A 14917-nucleotide genomic window follows, 5' to 3' on the forward strand; every position below is an offset into this window, starting at 1 on the left:
TGGGTCAGGACTTTATCCAGTCCCCTTCTCCCCACCTTACAACATTCACTTGCACTTGAATTACTTAAGTTCACTTCCAAGATCCTCTAAACTTTGAGCTCCTTTTAGAGAGCAGAATGTCATGTATATTTGCACGACATATATCTTTGATACCAAAATGTACTGGACACATGCCAAACCCATGATGCCCACTACACAATGTGTACCATAAACATTATTGAGCTCAGACATGAGAAAGGGAGGACATTTACTCGGCTAAAGTGCTTGGCCTTTGACGACATTTCCTCTTTTTCTTGACGACCATGCAGCAGAGCTGAATGTTGCAGAAAAGGCCACCCCATCCTGTCTCCCAGGGCAGGCAGTGTTCACACCTTGCTTATCTGAATGGCAGCTGTCAGCTTCTGAAAGCCCTTGCAAGACATCAGTGTCCTGGATCCAGAAAGTTCGCTCTCAGCTCTCTTGTGAAGGAGTGAGGGGCCTGCTTTGTGTGAGTGAGACCTGCAGCGCAGTGTGCTTTTTAGCATCAGAGGGAGGCATAAATATGGTGCTACAGAGACTCAAACCAGCCTTCATTGCTGGAGGGGCTGAAACTGCCGGTCCTGAAAGTGTTCATACCCTTTGACTGAGGAATCTACCCTTAGCCAATCGTCAAGGAAAGGAAAACATTCTGTGCGTGTACATCTTCACTAAACCGTTATTATTACCATCTAAAACACTGCAACTTCCTTAGCCAATGACAATGACAATGACAATAATCAAGCCTATTGAGTCTCAAGGGAAAATATTCAAGAGACTAAGGCAGAGAAAGACTGAAAAATTGCATCTATGTAAAGTTGTTGTTGTTGTTTTTTTTTTTTTTGAGATGGAGTCTCGCTCTGTTGCCAGGCTGGAGTGCAATGGTGTGATCTCGGCTCACTGCACTGCAACCTCCACCTCCTGGGTTCAAGCGATTCTCCTGCCTCAGCCTCCTGAGTAGCTGGAACTACAGGCGCACGCCACCACGCCCGGCTAATTTTTGTATTTTTTAGTAGAGACAGGGTTTCACCATGTTGGCCAGGCTGGTCTCAAACTCCTGATCTCAGGTGGTCCACCTGCCTTGGCCTCCCAAAGTGCTGGGATTACAGGTGTGAGCCACCACACCTGCCTATCTATGTAAAGTTTATAAGGATGGGAAAGTCATGTGTATACAAATGGCATGGGGGAAAAAAACATGAAAATGTGAAGACTACATTGGTGGGATTATAGGCAATAGCTTTCTTTTAAAATTATTTTTAAATAACTTGTGATGCACATGGCCAACACATTCACTTCCAAAAAATGAAAACGAAAAAATATAGTATACTTGCAAGTTATTTCAAACGCTGTTTCCCAAATAGAGAACATCTTTGGTGTTTTCAGACACTACGTGTAATTAGTGGGTTGGTTAAGTCTATTTTAAAACTATGAAATCTTACTCCATCTTCAGCCATCTCATCCCCACACCCTTTACCGCACATACATCTGCCCCACCTCCTTTCCCTAAAAGATTTTGGTTTTCTGTCTCCAAGAGTTTTATCATTTAGGCTTTTGTTAACTTGTGTGTATTCAGTAGAAGCTCCTGGTCTAGCATCCCCCACACAACACATACTCCATAAAAAAGGAATTAAAGATGTGAGCTGCAGGCGTTTCCCCACAGCCTGGCATACAGTACGGGCTTACTGGTTATTGCTTCATCTCCTTTTGGTCAACAGCTTTATATTAACGACTTCTGTATTTATGGAGCACCTATTCTGTGCCAGGTGTTTTGCTGGGTGTTGACAGAGTTTCGCATGGAGTAAGAAAACTCCTGCTTTTGATGGGAAGGGGCAGGGTGACTACAGATCGTGGAAATAATTCACTGCCTTGCAGCAGAGGAGTAGCTTGAATTAGGCAGGTGTCAAGTGTTGCCTGGAATGCCTCAGGGCAGGAGATGAGAGCCAAGAGGCTGTGCCCAGACCGCACTCCTCACTGGGTGATCACTGGTCACGCCTGGTGGACAGGCACCAGAGTGATCTCAGGGGCTAGGAAAGGGGCTCAACAGCGGGCCCCACTTGCCATACCCACTCCTCTCAAGGCTTCTGGTTTCAGGCCCATTTAGCTCACATTATCCTGCCATCTTCCAGCCTCTTCTCCCCAAGCACAACTGCACAGCAGCCCCCTAACGCCGCAGTCACTGTGCCATTCCTCAAGGATCTTCAGGGAACCCTTGCCCAGACTACATCTACTTTTCTAGCTTTCAGCTGGCATCTTGGCTGTTTTAAAGTGTGCCTGACTCATTCACACCACCACCAACACAACACTCAGTCTGGCGTGTTCCCAGTGTCCTGGCTGTGACATTGCCTCAAAAAACTGCAGCTGACTGCACATGAGTGATTAGACAACGCCTTGAACCCACCCTAAGATAGTCGGCCTTTCCCTTCTTTCCTTCCTTCCTCCTTTTCTCCCGCTCTCTCTTTTCCTATTTCTCTTTTTTCTTTCCTTTCCTTTATCCCCCTCCCTTCCTTTCCTCCTCTTCCCTCCCTTCTCTCTTTCCACACACACATAATCTCTGTATGCCAGGCGCTATTCTAAGTGCTCACAAATATTAATTCATTCCATTCTCATATCAACTTTGTGAAGTAGGAACTATTATCATCAACATTATACAGGGAAGGAAGCTGAGGTAGAGAGAGGTTAAGTAACTTGTCCAAGGTTGAGCAGCTTGTCAACGTCATTTTACCACTGGCATATGAAACAGGTGAGTTCTATTTTTTAGAATATTAGTTCTCATTAATTGAAGTCTTCCTACTAGGCATAACTGTCCCCTTCTCTGACACACAAGTGGAAGTGTCATAGCTAGAAGGAGCAGCATGGTTTATGAAGGGAGAAAGGACGCGACTGCGTGGTGTTCTGAAGCCCAGGAAGCAGCTTCTGGGGAGAAAGTGTCTGCTGTTTCCAGGAAGCGGACGAGAGTCCTGTTGAGCTGAAGAGCAGGGAAGCAGCTGCGGGGAGCAAGGCTGGAGTCATGCAGGCCAGAGCCTTAAATGCTAAGCTAGGGTTTGCTCTCGGTAGGACCAGCTGCCCTGAGCGGGGGCTGGAACCGAGTCTCCTCGAGGTGAACTTGCGGACTGGACAGAGATCAGGGCGGGGGCGGGGCCAGGTGAGAGGCGGGGCTAGGGGAGGGAGAATAGACTGTGAGTGACCTGGGACTCGCGGGGCGGGGCCAAGGGAGGGGCGGGGCTCGGGGAGGGAGGAGGGACTGAGGAGGACCTGGGGTTCTCGGAGGCGGGGCCAAGGGAGGGGCGGGGCTCGGGGAGGGAGGAGAGACTGTGAGTGACCTGGGGCTTGCGGGGCGGGGTCAAGGAAGGGCGGGGCTCGGGGAGGGAGGAGAGACTGTGAGTGACCTGGGGCTCGCGGGGTGGGGCCAAGGAAGGGGCGGGGCTCGGGGAGGGAGGAGAGACTGTGAGTGACCTGGGGCTTGCGGGGCGGGGTCAAGGAAGGGCAGGGCTCGGGGAGGGAGGAGAGACTGTGAGTGACCTGGGGCTCGCGGGGCGGGGTCAAGGAAGGGCGGGGCTCGGGGAGGGAGGAGAGACTGTGAGTGACCTGGGGCTTGCGGGGCGGGGCCAAGGGAGGGGCGGGGCTCGGGGAGGGAAGAGAGACTGTGAGTGACCTGGGACTCGCGGGGCGGGGCCAAGGAAGGGGCGGGGCTCGGGGAGGGAGGAGAGACTGTGAGTGACCTGGGGCTCGCGGGGCGGGGTCAAGGAAGGGCGGGGCTCGGGGAGGGAGGAGAGACTGTGAGTGACCTGGGACTCGCGGGGCGGGGTCAAGGAAGGGGCGGGACTCGGGGAGGGAGGAGAGACTGTGAGTGACCTGGGGCTCGCGGGGCGGGGTCAAGGAAGGGGCGGGACTCGGGGAGGGAGGAGAGACTGTGAGTGACCTGGGGCTCGCGGGGCGGGGCCAAGGAAGGGGCGGGGCTCGGGAGGGAGGAGAGACAGTGACCTCGGGCTCGCGGGGCGGGGCCAAGGGAGGGGCGGGGCTCGGGGAGGGAGGAGGGACTGAGGAGGACCTGGGGCTCTCGGAGGCGGGGCCAAGGGAAGGGCAGGGTTCGGGGTTCGGGGGCGGGGTGTTCACGGCGAGACCAAAAGGCAGGCAGGAGCCTCCGGGATCCCTGATGTGTCAACGGGAGAGGCCGCGGGGGCGGGCCGGGGACGGGCCGGGGGCGGGGCCGGACCTGACGGCGGCGGCCGAGTTCAGTCCCGCTCTCCGCACGCCAGGGCAGCGGCCGTGTCGGGTGTTCGCCAGCATGTCCTTCATCCCGGTGGCCGAGGATTCCGACTTCCCCATCCACAACCTGCCCTACGGCGTCTTCTCCACCAGAGGCGACGTGAGCAGAGGGGCTTCTTCCGAGCGCGGGGAGGGAGTGGAGTTGAGTGGGGGGCGGGATGGAGGCTTGGGCCATTTTTCTCTTAAGATCCGTTCCCGGACAGTGCCTGTGGGCTCGAGTCCCTCCCCGTAACTTTCTAGCTGTGCACGTTGTGTGACTGACTTTTCAGCCTCAATGTCCGCAGATTTGCTGAGAATTAAATGCAAAATGAAATGAAGCGTGTCACTCTCCCAGACAAGCAGAGCAAGCAGGATTCTGTTACCGGAAGCTGCCGCACACAGGCGCGCTGCCTGCGCCAAGATGGTTGCGGTGTGTTTCTCACCCGCAAGAGACCAGGTCAGGGCCGGTGGTTCATCTCGCTGGGTAGCCTCTAACCCTAGAACCCGGGAAATGTTAACCGGAATGCGTAGCAGCTCAGAGGGGCGTGCGTATTTCCTGGCTCAGAGCTGTGAGATCGAAGATGGCAAGTGTCTCTGCCTTTAGCTGGAATTCTTTCACCTCCTGGTGAGGGCCCCCTGGCATTTCTCTACTGATCAGAAGAAATAGGGCAGGGAAACACACTTTTACTAAGTCAGTGTAGTCTGACTGGTAGAAGGAAGTATTTGAAAACTGGGGGTGTCAGCAAATAGATAATAAGAGGGTCCCTAGGTTGGAAAAGCAGATTCCCTTGGCTTTGTTGATGGTATTTTTGGCTTAGATTTCTGCTCCCAGCTTTAAAGGTAAACTCCTGATTCAGCTCTGTAAGCCACAGAACCCTAGAAACAGGAAATGCTTGCTAAACGAGGGGCCTGGCAGCTGGCTTCTTCCTGGGAAGTGGGGTCCCTTCGTTCCCCCATGGCTTGTCATTGGACGCAAGTGGCTTGCCTTTGTGGGCCTGTCTGCGGTGAGTGCCTTGGTCTAGAAGAGTCAGTTTGCGGTTTCACAACTGGCTGGGCTGACCAGATGTTGCAAGGACACAGAAAGTGGACACTCGGTCCCCTGGAGGACACAATCTCAGGCACGTTAAACCTTAACCTGTGATGGCGAACAACCCTTTCTGGAGACAGAGCCCTCCCTCTGCCCGCCTCGAACACTTTGCCCTCAGCAGATGTGTCTTCCCTCACCTTTCCTGGGAGCACAAATCCATTAGACAGAAACATTTGTGAGAGGCAGGCACACCCCAGTAGGGTGCTCTGACTTGCTTTCTCAGGGGATCGAATTAATGTCCCTTAGAGTGTGGCTCGGCCCTTTCAGACACCATGTCCTGCCGTTTGAACATCAGAATGTGCAGGGCAGCCGCTGCAGATGTCTGGGAGAGAGAACCCCATACCGCTGTTGTCTCACAGAGCGCTGGCGGGGGAGAGTTGGCCCCTTTGGCATTTCAGCTGAACAAGCCTCATCTAGAGCTTTCTCTGCAGGCACGTGGACATTCCATCGGTAATGGCTGCCTTGCCTGGCAAGACTAGTTGCCAAGCAAAACCTCCCTTCCCCCATGTCAGCAGCCAGCCCTTCCTAGCTTGAGTAGGACAATAGTGAATCCAGCCATCACTTTTTCATTTTTTTATTCAGTGAATGCTTACGGACCCCAACTCTTGTCCAGACCTTGCCTGGGCTGGGAGTTGGGGATCAAAGACACAGGAGACATCTTCCCTCCATTTCTGGTTGCTCATGGACTAGTAATTTGTATAGGGGCGCTCTCTGTGAAGGCAGGGCTGGTGGCCTCTGAGGACAGGATTGTGGTAGTGTGGAGCTCCTTTGCCGAGTGCCTTGTCAAAGTCCCTGGGGTCTGGCCCTGCCGCTGCCTTCTGGCCTCCACTCTCTCCAGCCTGGTACCGAGAAGATGCTCTGTAAATGTTTGTAGCATGAATAGTGTCTATCCTGTGTCTGTTCTTGGGGGGAGAGATTCACAGATATTAATTGAATTCTCGCAATAAACTGACTGTGAAGTTATTGTTCCCATTCTACAGATGAGGAAACGGAGGCCCAGAGAGGCAAAGCATCATGCTCCAGATCTCACAGCCAGTAGAAGGCAGATATGGGGTTGATCCCCACATCTGTCAGCCTCCCAATCCCATACTTCCCCCTCTATGTCAGGCTGAGGGTTGGGTAATGCTTTCCTTTGAACAACTTTATATCAGATATAACCAACTGTTATAAAACAGAGGCAATACACATTTATTCTCTGGAAGTCAGGCACATGGAGTCTCCCTCCTTAGTTTGTTTCCCTCAAGTTGCAGATGGGAAACTGACGCATAGAGAGGACCAGGGACTTGTCCAAGATGACAAGATGGTGAATGAGGGAGCAGACTTGGAGCCCGGGAATCCTGGATCCGACCTGTGAGCCCCCTCTAGTTTCGTGCTGAAGAAAATAACTCCCAAGGTTGAAAGTAGATGGAATCACTCTCTCAGACTTTTCCTGGGTCCTCAGGTCACAGTTTGAAGCACAAGGGCGGTAACTCACTACCCGATGCTTCTGGGATCGTCTGCGGTTGAGGCAGCAGGCAGCCGCGCTGTGACCCCATCTTGGAGGTCGCTCAGCAGAGGTGGCTCTTTCTTGCCTTCAGCTGGGTGTGGGGACCAGGGTCAGAAATGTGGCCCAAGGGTCTGTCCTGCACATTCCCTGAGTGGAAAGCCACCTGGATCCAGGTGGTTCAGCTCTTTGCCTACTGCAAATTTGCCATTTTCAGGAGGGAAGCCTGAGGCCCAGGGAGCTGCAGTGGGGCTGAGCGTGAGTAGCTAAGCTCTCCAGGCAGCCTCCTGGGATAGGCTCTCCTGGGACCTCAGATGAATGTGGCTCTGGTTTACCCCTCATCCCAAGAGCTGACATGCATGGAGGAATGGCCGTCTTTTCTCAGCCCACCCAAATGAGCAGCCAGTGGAGATAAGGCCAGCCAGTAATCCCACCAGTAAGCTCACTGGCACTGAAATGGCCAAGCTGGTCGTTCGGGAGAGCTGGAAGCCTAGCTTAGGACAGAGCCCCAGGAAGCTTGCAGACATGCCCTCTGGTTCTTTGTTGACCAGCAAAGCTCAGGGTTGTGGGGACAAAGACCAGACCTTACAAATATTGAAGACATCTTTGCTGATGCTGGGATTTTATGGTGCAGAAGGGAACTTCCCCGGATGTTCTGAGGAGTCTGGCTTCCTGCAGCTCGCTTGCAACCTGACCTCCTCCATTGGAGCCACAGCAGAGCTGATTAATCCAAGCCGCCTGGCCCTCAGCACTGTGCGCTGGGCACTCACTCTTCACTGCACAGCCAAATTACCCTGAGCCAAGGCCTAGGTTAAACCTGGAAAATAATTCAACCTCCTGGTGAGGTGATGAGCTGCTCATCACCGGAGGCATTTATGTAATGCCTGGGGAACTTTGCAGGGGACTTTGCCCAGGTAAGTGGCTGGGACCAGGCTGGCTGCTCTTCCTCAAGTCCAAGGGATATTTGATTTATTTCCCATTCAGGGAACACAGATCCTTTTTCCTTTTAGTCCTGGCGGCAGAGATGGCACAAGGGAGCTGGGGCAGGATGCTGAGGATGTGGTTCCTCAGTCCACTGTGCATATAGGGCCATCTAAAGGGGGACCCCTGCGGTCATCACTAGACAGGCTTTCAGAGTAAATGAGCCAAGCCCAGCCAGGGGCTTTTTCTGGTGCTGACCATGTCCTCATCCTCCCAGCCAAGACCGAGGATAGGTGTGGCTATTGGTGAGCAGATCCTGGACCTCAGTGTCATCAAGCACCTCTTCACTGGACCTGTCCTCTCCAAACACCAGGATGTCTTCAGTGAGGTAAGACATTGTGAAACAGGCCAGGCGCGGTGACTCACACCTGTACTCCTAGCACTTTGGAGGCCGAGGTGGGTCAGGAGTTCGAGACCAGCCTGACCAATATTGTGAAACCCCGTCTCTACTAAAAATATAAAAGTTAGTCAGGCGTGGTGGCGGGTGCCTGTAATCTCAGCTACTCAGGAGGCTGATTCAGGAGAATCACTTGAACCTGTGAGGCGGAGGTTGCAGGGAGCTGAGATATCACGCCACTGCACTCCAGCCTGGGTGACAGAGCGAGACTGCATCTCATAAAAAATAAATAAATAAATAAAACAAAACAGCTTGTCCCTGACCTCAGTGGCACTTACTGCGGATGCCAACCAGGAAATGCTCCTTGCGTTCCATTTCCAACAGAGGTCATGCCATTGGAGGTCTCAGAGATTATACTTGGATAAGACTAAGGTTGATTTGAGACAGACAAGCTAGTAGGAGGTGGCCTTGGGACAACTCAGGGCGGCTTCTCACCTCCGGGCGAGTTCCTAGGTGAAAAAAATTACTGGATCGTTCCTACTTGTCTCTGAAATGAAGCTCTTCAGGAACTCTGGTTACTTTCCTTGCCAAGCTGTTTGAGCCTCTGCCTGTCCAAGGCCTGCGAGGGCCCCCGAGGGAGGGAGCTACGAACCCTGGCCTCCAGTTCTGCAGAAGCAGCCAGGGAGGAGTCAGCCCTGAAGGACATGTTCGCAAGGGATGGGCACGAATTTGCTTCCCTGTAAATGGTCCGCTACTTTGATAGAGCGTCTTCTCATTGCATGGGTCAGGAAGGAGGGTGGGATTTATGGGTACCTCTGGTGTGCCAGGAGCTTCATACACATCCTCTCCTTCAATCCTCCCAGCCACCCTCTGGCATAGGAACTGGAATTCCTATGGAGACCTGAGCATCCAGATGGGGACCTGAACTTCTGGAATGAGACACGGTTTCCCCAAGCTGCACAGCTAGAAGTTTCAGAGCTGAGGCTGGAACTCTGACTCTTAGAACCTACAAGGGCTTTTTCTGCTATGCCTCACTGGCTACAAAACCTCTTCTTTGTTTAAATTAAAAAACCTCTCATACTCAGCTCGTCATCGTCAGCGTCATCTGTGCCCTTGTCTAGTTTCTAGAGTAGGAAAGAGTTCCTGCTTTTTGTTGTTGTTGTTGAGACAAGCCCTCCCTCTGTTGCCCAGGCTGTAGTGCAGTGGCATGATCAGAGCTCACTGCAGTTTCAGCCTCACTAGGCTCAGGTGATCCTCCCACCTCAGCTTCCCGAGTAGCTGGGCGGCTGCATGGTGACATGCATCCCAGGTGCATGTCACCATGGCTAAGTTTTGCATTTTTAGTGGAGATAAGTTTTTTCCATGCTGCCCAGGCTGGTCTCAATCTCCTGAGCTCAAGTGACCTGCCGCTCTCAGTCTCCCAAAGTGCTGGGATTAAAGGCATGAGCCACCACATCCAGCCTATTAAAAAAAAAATTTATAGAGGCTGGGCATGGTGGTTCACACCTGTAACCCCAGCACTTTGGGAGGCCGAGGCAGGTGGATCACTTGAGGTCAGGAGTTCGAGACCAGTCTGGCCAACATGGTGAAACTCCCTCTGTACTAAAAATACAAAAATTAGCTGGGTGTGGTGGTGCACACCTGTAATCCCAGCTACTTAGGAGGCTGAGGCAGTAGAATTGCTTGAACCCAGGAAGCAGAGGTTGCAGTGAGCTGAGATCACATTAGTGTACTCCAGCCTTGATGACAGAGTGGGAAAATTTTTTTTAATAGACATGAAGTCTTACTGTATTGCCCAGGGTGGTCTTGAACTCCTGGGCTCAAGTGATCCTCCACTTTGGCCTCCCAGTGTGCTGGGATTCCAGACGTGAGCCATCACACGTGGCCCAAAACCTCCTCTTAACTGATGTGAAACGAATTAGTTTGGACTGGATCACTCTGCAGGCGGGAGTGTGCCTCTCCCACCTGGTCCTCTCCAAGGACATGGTCACGTCCCACTGTGGGCCGCGCCAAGCTTAGCACAGTTGCTGTGCCCGGTAGCAGCTCCTGGGCTTGGACAGTTGGTGCAGGTGCACGAGGGCATGAGGCAGCATCGAGAGAGTTTATGCTTTTCTCCAGCTTGATGAGCAGACGACAAAACTAACAGCAGGATGCTGAGAGTTTGAGTCGACGGGAGAGATGCGGCGGGGGCTGGCCGGCTCCTGGCCTCCCATTGGCCGGAGGGATCCTCTCCAAGCTTTCCTGTGCGTGATCTTTCTCCCTGTTTTGGTCTTAGCCTACACTCAACAGCTTCATGGGCCTGGGGCAGGCTGCCTGGAAGGAGGCGAGAGTGTTCTTGCAGAACTTGCTGTCTGTGAGCCAAGCCAGGCTCAGAGATGACACGGAACTTCGGAAGCGGTGAGAAGCATGTGGTCATTGGCGGGTAGGAGGGGCTGCAGCAGTGGGGAGGAGGGGCTGCAGCAGGGGGGAGGAGGGCTGCAGCAGGGGGGAGGAGGGGCTGCAACGGGGGGAGGAGGGGCTGCAGCAGGGGGGAGGAGGGGCTGCAGCAGTGGGGAGGAGCGGCTGCAGCAGGGGGGAGGAGGGGCTGCAACGGGGGGAGGAGGGGCTGCAGCAGTGGGGAGGAGGGGCTGCAGCAGGGGGGAGGAGGGGCTGCAGCAGGGGGAGGAGGGGCTGCAGCAGGGGGAGGAGGGGCTGCAGCAGTGGGGAGGAGGGGCTGCAGCAGTGGGGAGGAGGGCTGCAGCAGGGGAGATGAGGACTGTGTGCTGGTCAGTGCCATTCTGCGTCATGGCTTGGCAACCTTGGTGTGGCCAAGTCAGACCTGGCTCCAGCCCCTGCCTGGGCTGGATATCGATGGGAGGGTGCAGGGAGCACTCGGATTGCCTGGGTGCCTGGACTGGAGCTGCCCAAGCTAGGTCAGGCCAGGCCCACCGGCCCTCTCTCTTACTCAGCCAGCCGTCATCAGCGTCCTCCGCGCCCTCATCTGGTTTCTAGAGTAGGAAAGAGTTCCCACTTGTCTAGTCCCATTTGTTAGGGTAGAATATAGAAACGGCTTCGGTGGGCGGATGCCCTCTCAGCTGTGAAAGGTTCAGCATAGCTCTGGCCCCAGGCCAGCCTGGAGGTGCCCACTGGAGATTGCGGATCATCTTGGGAATGGTGGGGACTGAGCCTGTGGGTAGGACCGCGCTTTGCTGCCTACTTGACTTTGAATCCCCTGGTTCTGTGTTTCAGTGCATTCGTCTCCCAGGCGTCTGCCACGATGCACCTTCCAGCCGCCATAGGTGAGTGCAGTCTTTTCAGCAAGACGAGAACGGAGCAGCTTTGTGGGCCAAGAGGGCTGGCCAGGTGCTTTGGTGCTGCATCTGGGTGGAGGGTCCCTCCTGGGGGCGGAGACGGAGGAGGGGCTCTGGGGCTGTTACCCGCTTCCCATCACTGACCTATCTCAGCACCCAGGCCCGGCATTAACTCAGGCTGTATCTTGCCTCAGGTGGTGAGTTGCAGGCTGCTCCAGTTCATGACTAGCTACATGGCTCCCTGCACAGCAAATTGCTCTCCTTCCCCCCAAAGGCTATGGGACAGGTTCTCCGAGCTCAGTCTGTGAGTCAGCAGTTTTAAGGAAAGAGGCCAAAGGGCTGTGAAGGGCCCCGTTTTGAGCACGTGGCAGGATGTCTGGTTGGAGCGTCATTCAGGAAGTTGGAGCTGTTGAAACTCAGCCTGAAGCAGAGAGAGGCTGGCTCACCCAAAGCACAGCCCTCCTCCTTGTGCACAGGCCTCCTCTGCTGGGTCACCTGGGCACCTGTGAGCTGAGGAAGGGCCGGTTGACCCTCCCCTGGGGTACACTGCCTCTCTGGGAGAGTCCTCTGCTGCTGGGCTGCTTTGGCTAAATTGGCTGGAGGATGGGGCTGGGGACAGGAGCCCAGTCACCTGCCTCCTCCTAGCCCCTCTCACTCCCCCATCTCATGCAGTCATGGGACTGTGCTATTTTTTGGCAAACCATCTGTTGCACAAAGCAGATGTCTTTCAGAGATTCCTCATCATGTCTGGTTGGGCGATGGTGCCCTTTCTATTTTTTTTTTGTTATGGATTTATTCTTTTGAAAAATCTCTCTGTTATTACTTCTGCGCATTGGGACGAAAGATGGGAAACAGCGGCGAAGGCTTCACCTGCCCCATGGATCTTTCTTCCTCTCCGCATCCTTCACCACGACTACTGCTAGTCTAGGCTGTTGGTAGTGGTGAATACACAGCTGGTTTTTGTTTTTTTTGTTGTTGTTGTTGTTTTTGAGGAGAGATTTAGGAAAACAAAACAGGCAGACTGGTTTTTCATGCAGCTGGTTTTTCATGCAGATTTTTAATTCTCCGAATGGTAGACGATGCCTGCAGCTTGCTGGCCACCCCGTTCAGTTCATCGTAATTGACAGGCGCTGATTAGCATCCGCAGCATGCAAGTCCCTGTCTTTGGTACCGGGGCAGAGTCTAAGACATGAGGACTGGGCTGGGGCTGTCCTGGAAGGGCCACAGGCCAGCAAAGGTGTGCACACATGTAACCTGGGCACCAGTGCGAAACGAAGCCTGCCCCAGAAGGATTCAGGGAGGGGATTTGGAGGGGACAGAAATCCTGCTAGAGAGAGCAGGGAGGGCTTCAGGGAGGAGGGGCCCTCAAAGAATTGCCAGGATTTGAATACACAGGGACAAGGGAGAAGTCAGTCAGCACAGGCATGGTGAGGGGGCCTGTGGGGACTTGGGAATGGCAGTTGTGTGCGGTGAAAGTCGGGAGCCTGAGAAGGGAGGTGGAGTCAGCCACTTGGTATTCACATTCCACTGTCAGTTTCAGAAGGTTTAGACTCCTGACTTCTTAATTGTTTCTCAGTTGAGGACTCTAAAAACAAATCTTCGGTGAGGATATTTTATGTTGCATTTGGTGCTGTCACTGCTGAGTGGTGGATGCAGGCTGGGCTCCGGGATGTGTGAACACTATTGTGTGCACGCTCCTGGCTCTGGTGCTTGGAACAGTCCGTTCTCCTCCTGAGGCATCTGGGTTGCTGATGGGATCTCTTGGGTCTTTGCTCTGCAGGAGACTACACAGACTTCTATTCCTCTCGGCAGCACGCTACCAACGTTGGAGTCATGTTCAGAGGCAAGGAGAATGCATTGATGCCAAATTGGTATGTCCCGAGGCAAATGCTTGCATAAGTTCAAAGCCTGCCTTTTCATTTCCAGCAGCATGTTTATCTCAGGAGCTGCCAAGTTCTTCCTAAAGTAAACAGGGGAGGAAAAGCAGTTATAATGTTGCAACCTCTGGAAGCCTTGGTCTCAGCTTCTGGTCTCCTGCTCAGCTTGGCTCAGTACCTGCTGTGGGGTCGAAGGGCCAGTCCCTTAAGCTCCTCTGGACAGCAGGGGTTGGAATTGGATTCCCTGAATCACTACGCTCCTTCTGGAGTCTTTCATTTATAAGCTGTGTCTATTGTACTGTGGGCAAGTCTTAGACTCTGGCATGTTCCAGACTTACATTTTCTGATGAATGAGAAACCTCAAAGGTGCCCAGTGCTGTATATTCCTCAGCGTGTGATCCATTTCATTCATCTGTTTGATCCTCCTACTAGTTCTGTGATGTCACAAGGCCATGATTGTAAGCCCCATTTTACGGATGGGGAAATGGGCTCAGAGAAGGATCAGCTTGCCTGAGCACCACAGGAGCAAAGCCTGTCTCCCAGCCCCCAGATCCGGCTGTTGACCAAGCTGAGGATGCAGAGCCGGGATCCTTGCCCTTTGTTCCGTGTTGTGTCCTGGATGTGATGGTTCCTTGGAACCGAAGAGGGCCTGGACACAGAGGAGGGCATATGCCCCAGGCCCGGTGCCGCCAGCCACACACAGGAGCTGGGGTAGGGACAGGGCTTTACTCTCTCTCAAGTGTTTCCAGGAGGCTATGCCATGACGGGAAGGGTCTGTTAGAACCAAGATAAAGCAGAAGGAAAGGGAGAGAGAGCAGTTCCAAGCCAGAGATGTCGAGAAACAACGCCAAGGTTGCACAACAAGGTGAATCTGAGACCAGAACCCCGGCTGCAGGTTCCAGGCTTCCACGTGAGACAGGCAAATATTAGAGACTCTTGCCCTGTACACGCTTCAGGCTGTAATTTCCCCAGCCAGCTTCAACCTGTCTATCTGTGTGTCCTTGGTGGTGATGACCTGGTGGACTGCCCAGCCCCAGAAGAGTTGGCTGTCACCCGTGTGCCACGATCTCAGTAGCCAGTGGGCAGGGGCTTCCTCCTTTGACCTTGCCTCCGACTTATGAGGACCCCTGTGATGACATTTAGGGCTCACCCAAATAACCAGGGACAGTATCCCTATCTCAAGATTCCTAACTTAATCCCATCTGCAAAACCTTTTTTGGCATGTAATAATATCCACAGCATCCAGGGATTAGGATCTGGATCTCTTTTGGAGGGCCATTTTTCAGCTTAACACACACACTCACACACACAGACACACACTTATACATACATTATTTCCATAGGCTGATATGAGCGTAGAGAAAGGCAAAAAATATTAGACTCCAGATGAACATTGCTTTCCTCAGGGGAGTGGCCAGATGGGGAGAGAGTACTAACTCCTTCTTTCATCTGAATTGTTGAAATTATTACACGCCACGTCATTGCATGCAATTGAATTTTATAATTTAATCCAGTAAGGGAACCAAAGTGGGTAAAAAAGGGAGCTCTTCCTCAGCCGCTCACCAGAGGCAACGACTCTGAGCAAGCTGGATGTGCCGCCCC

At 53.4% G+C, this 14917-nt stretch overlaps 1 protein-coding gene across 5 annotated transcripts in view; it reads left to right on the top strand.

The window, feature by feature from the left end:
* Positions 1–2456: 2456 nt before the first annotated feature.
* Positions 2457–14917, top strand: part of FAH (fumarylacetoacetate hydrolase) — a 37021-nt gene continuing 24560 nt past the window's right edge. For 2 of the 5 annotated variants that reach the window (XM_064366124.1, XM_064366123.1), the window contains exons 1-6: positions 2457–2755; positions 4272–4381; positions 8029–8139; positions 10424–10545; positions 11377–11426; positions 13219–13309. In XM_064366124.1, coding sequence (XP_064222194.1) covers positions 4301–4381; positions 8029–8139; positions 10424–10545; positions 11377–11426; positions 13219–13309 — 455 coding nt within the window. In that variant the 5' untranslated portion in view covers positions 2457–2755; positions 4272–4300. The remainder of the gene's footprint in view (positions 2756–4271; positions 4382–8028; positions 8140–10423; positions 10546–11376; positions 11427–13218; positions 13310–14917) is intronic. The other 3 variants (XM_064366125.1, XM_064366126.1, XM_064366127.1) reach the window with 3 other exon arrangements.

Source organism: Aotus nancymaae, unplaced genomic scaffold (assembly GCF_030222135.1).
Source record: "Aotus nancymaae isolate 86718 unplaced genomic scaffold, 86718_ANA_hifiasm-v0.15.2.pri h1tg000064l_0, whole genome shotgun sequence".
Taxonomy (NCBI): domain Eukaryota; kingdom Metazoa; phylum Chordata; class Mammalia; order Primates; family Aotidae; genus Aotus; species Aotus nancymaae.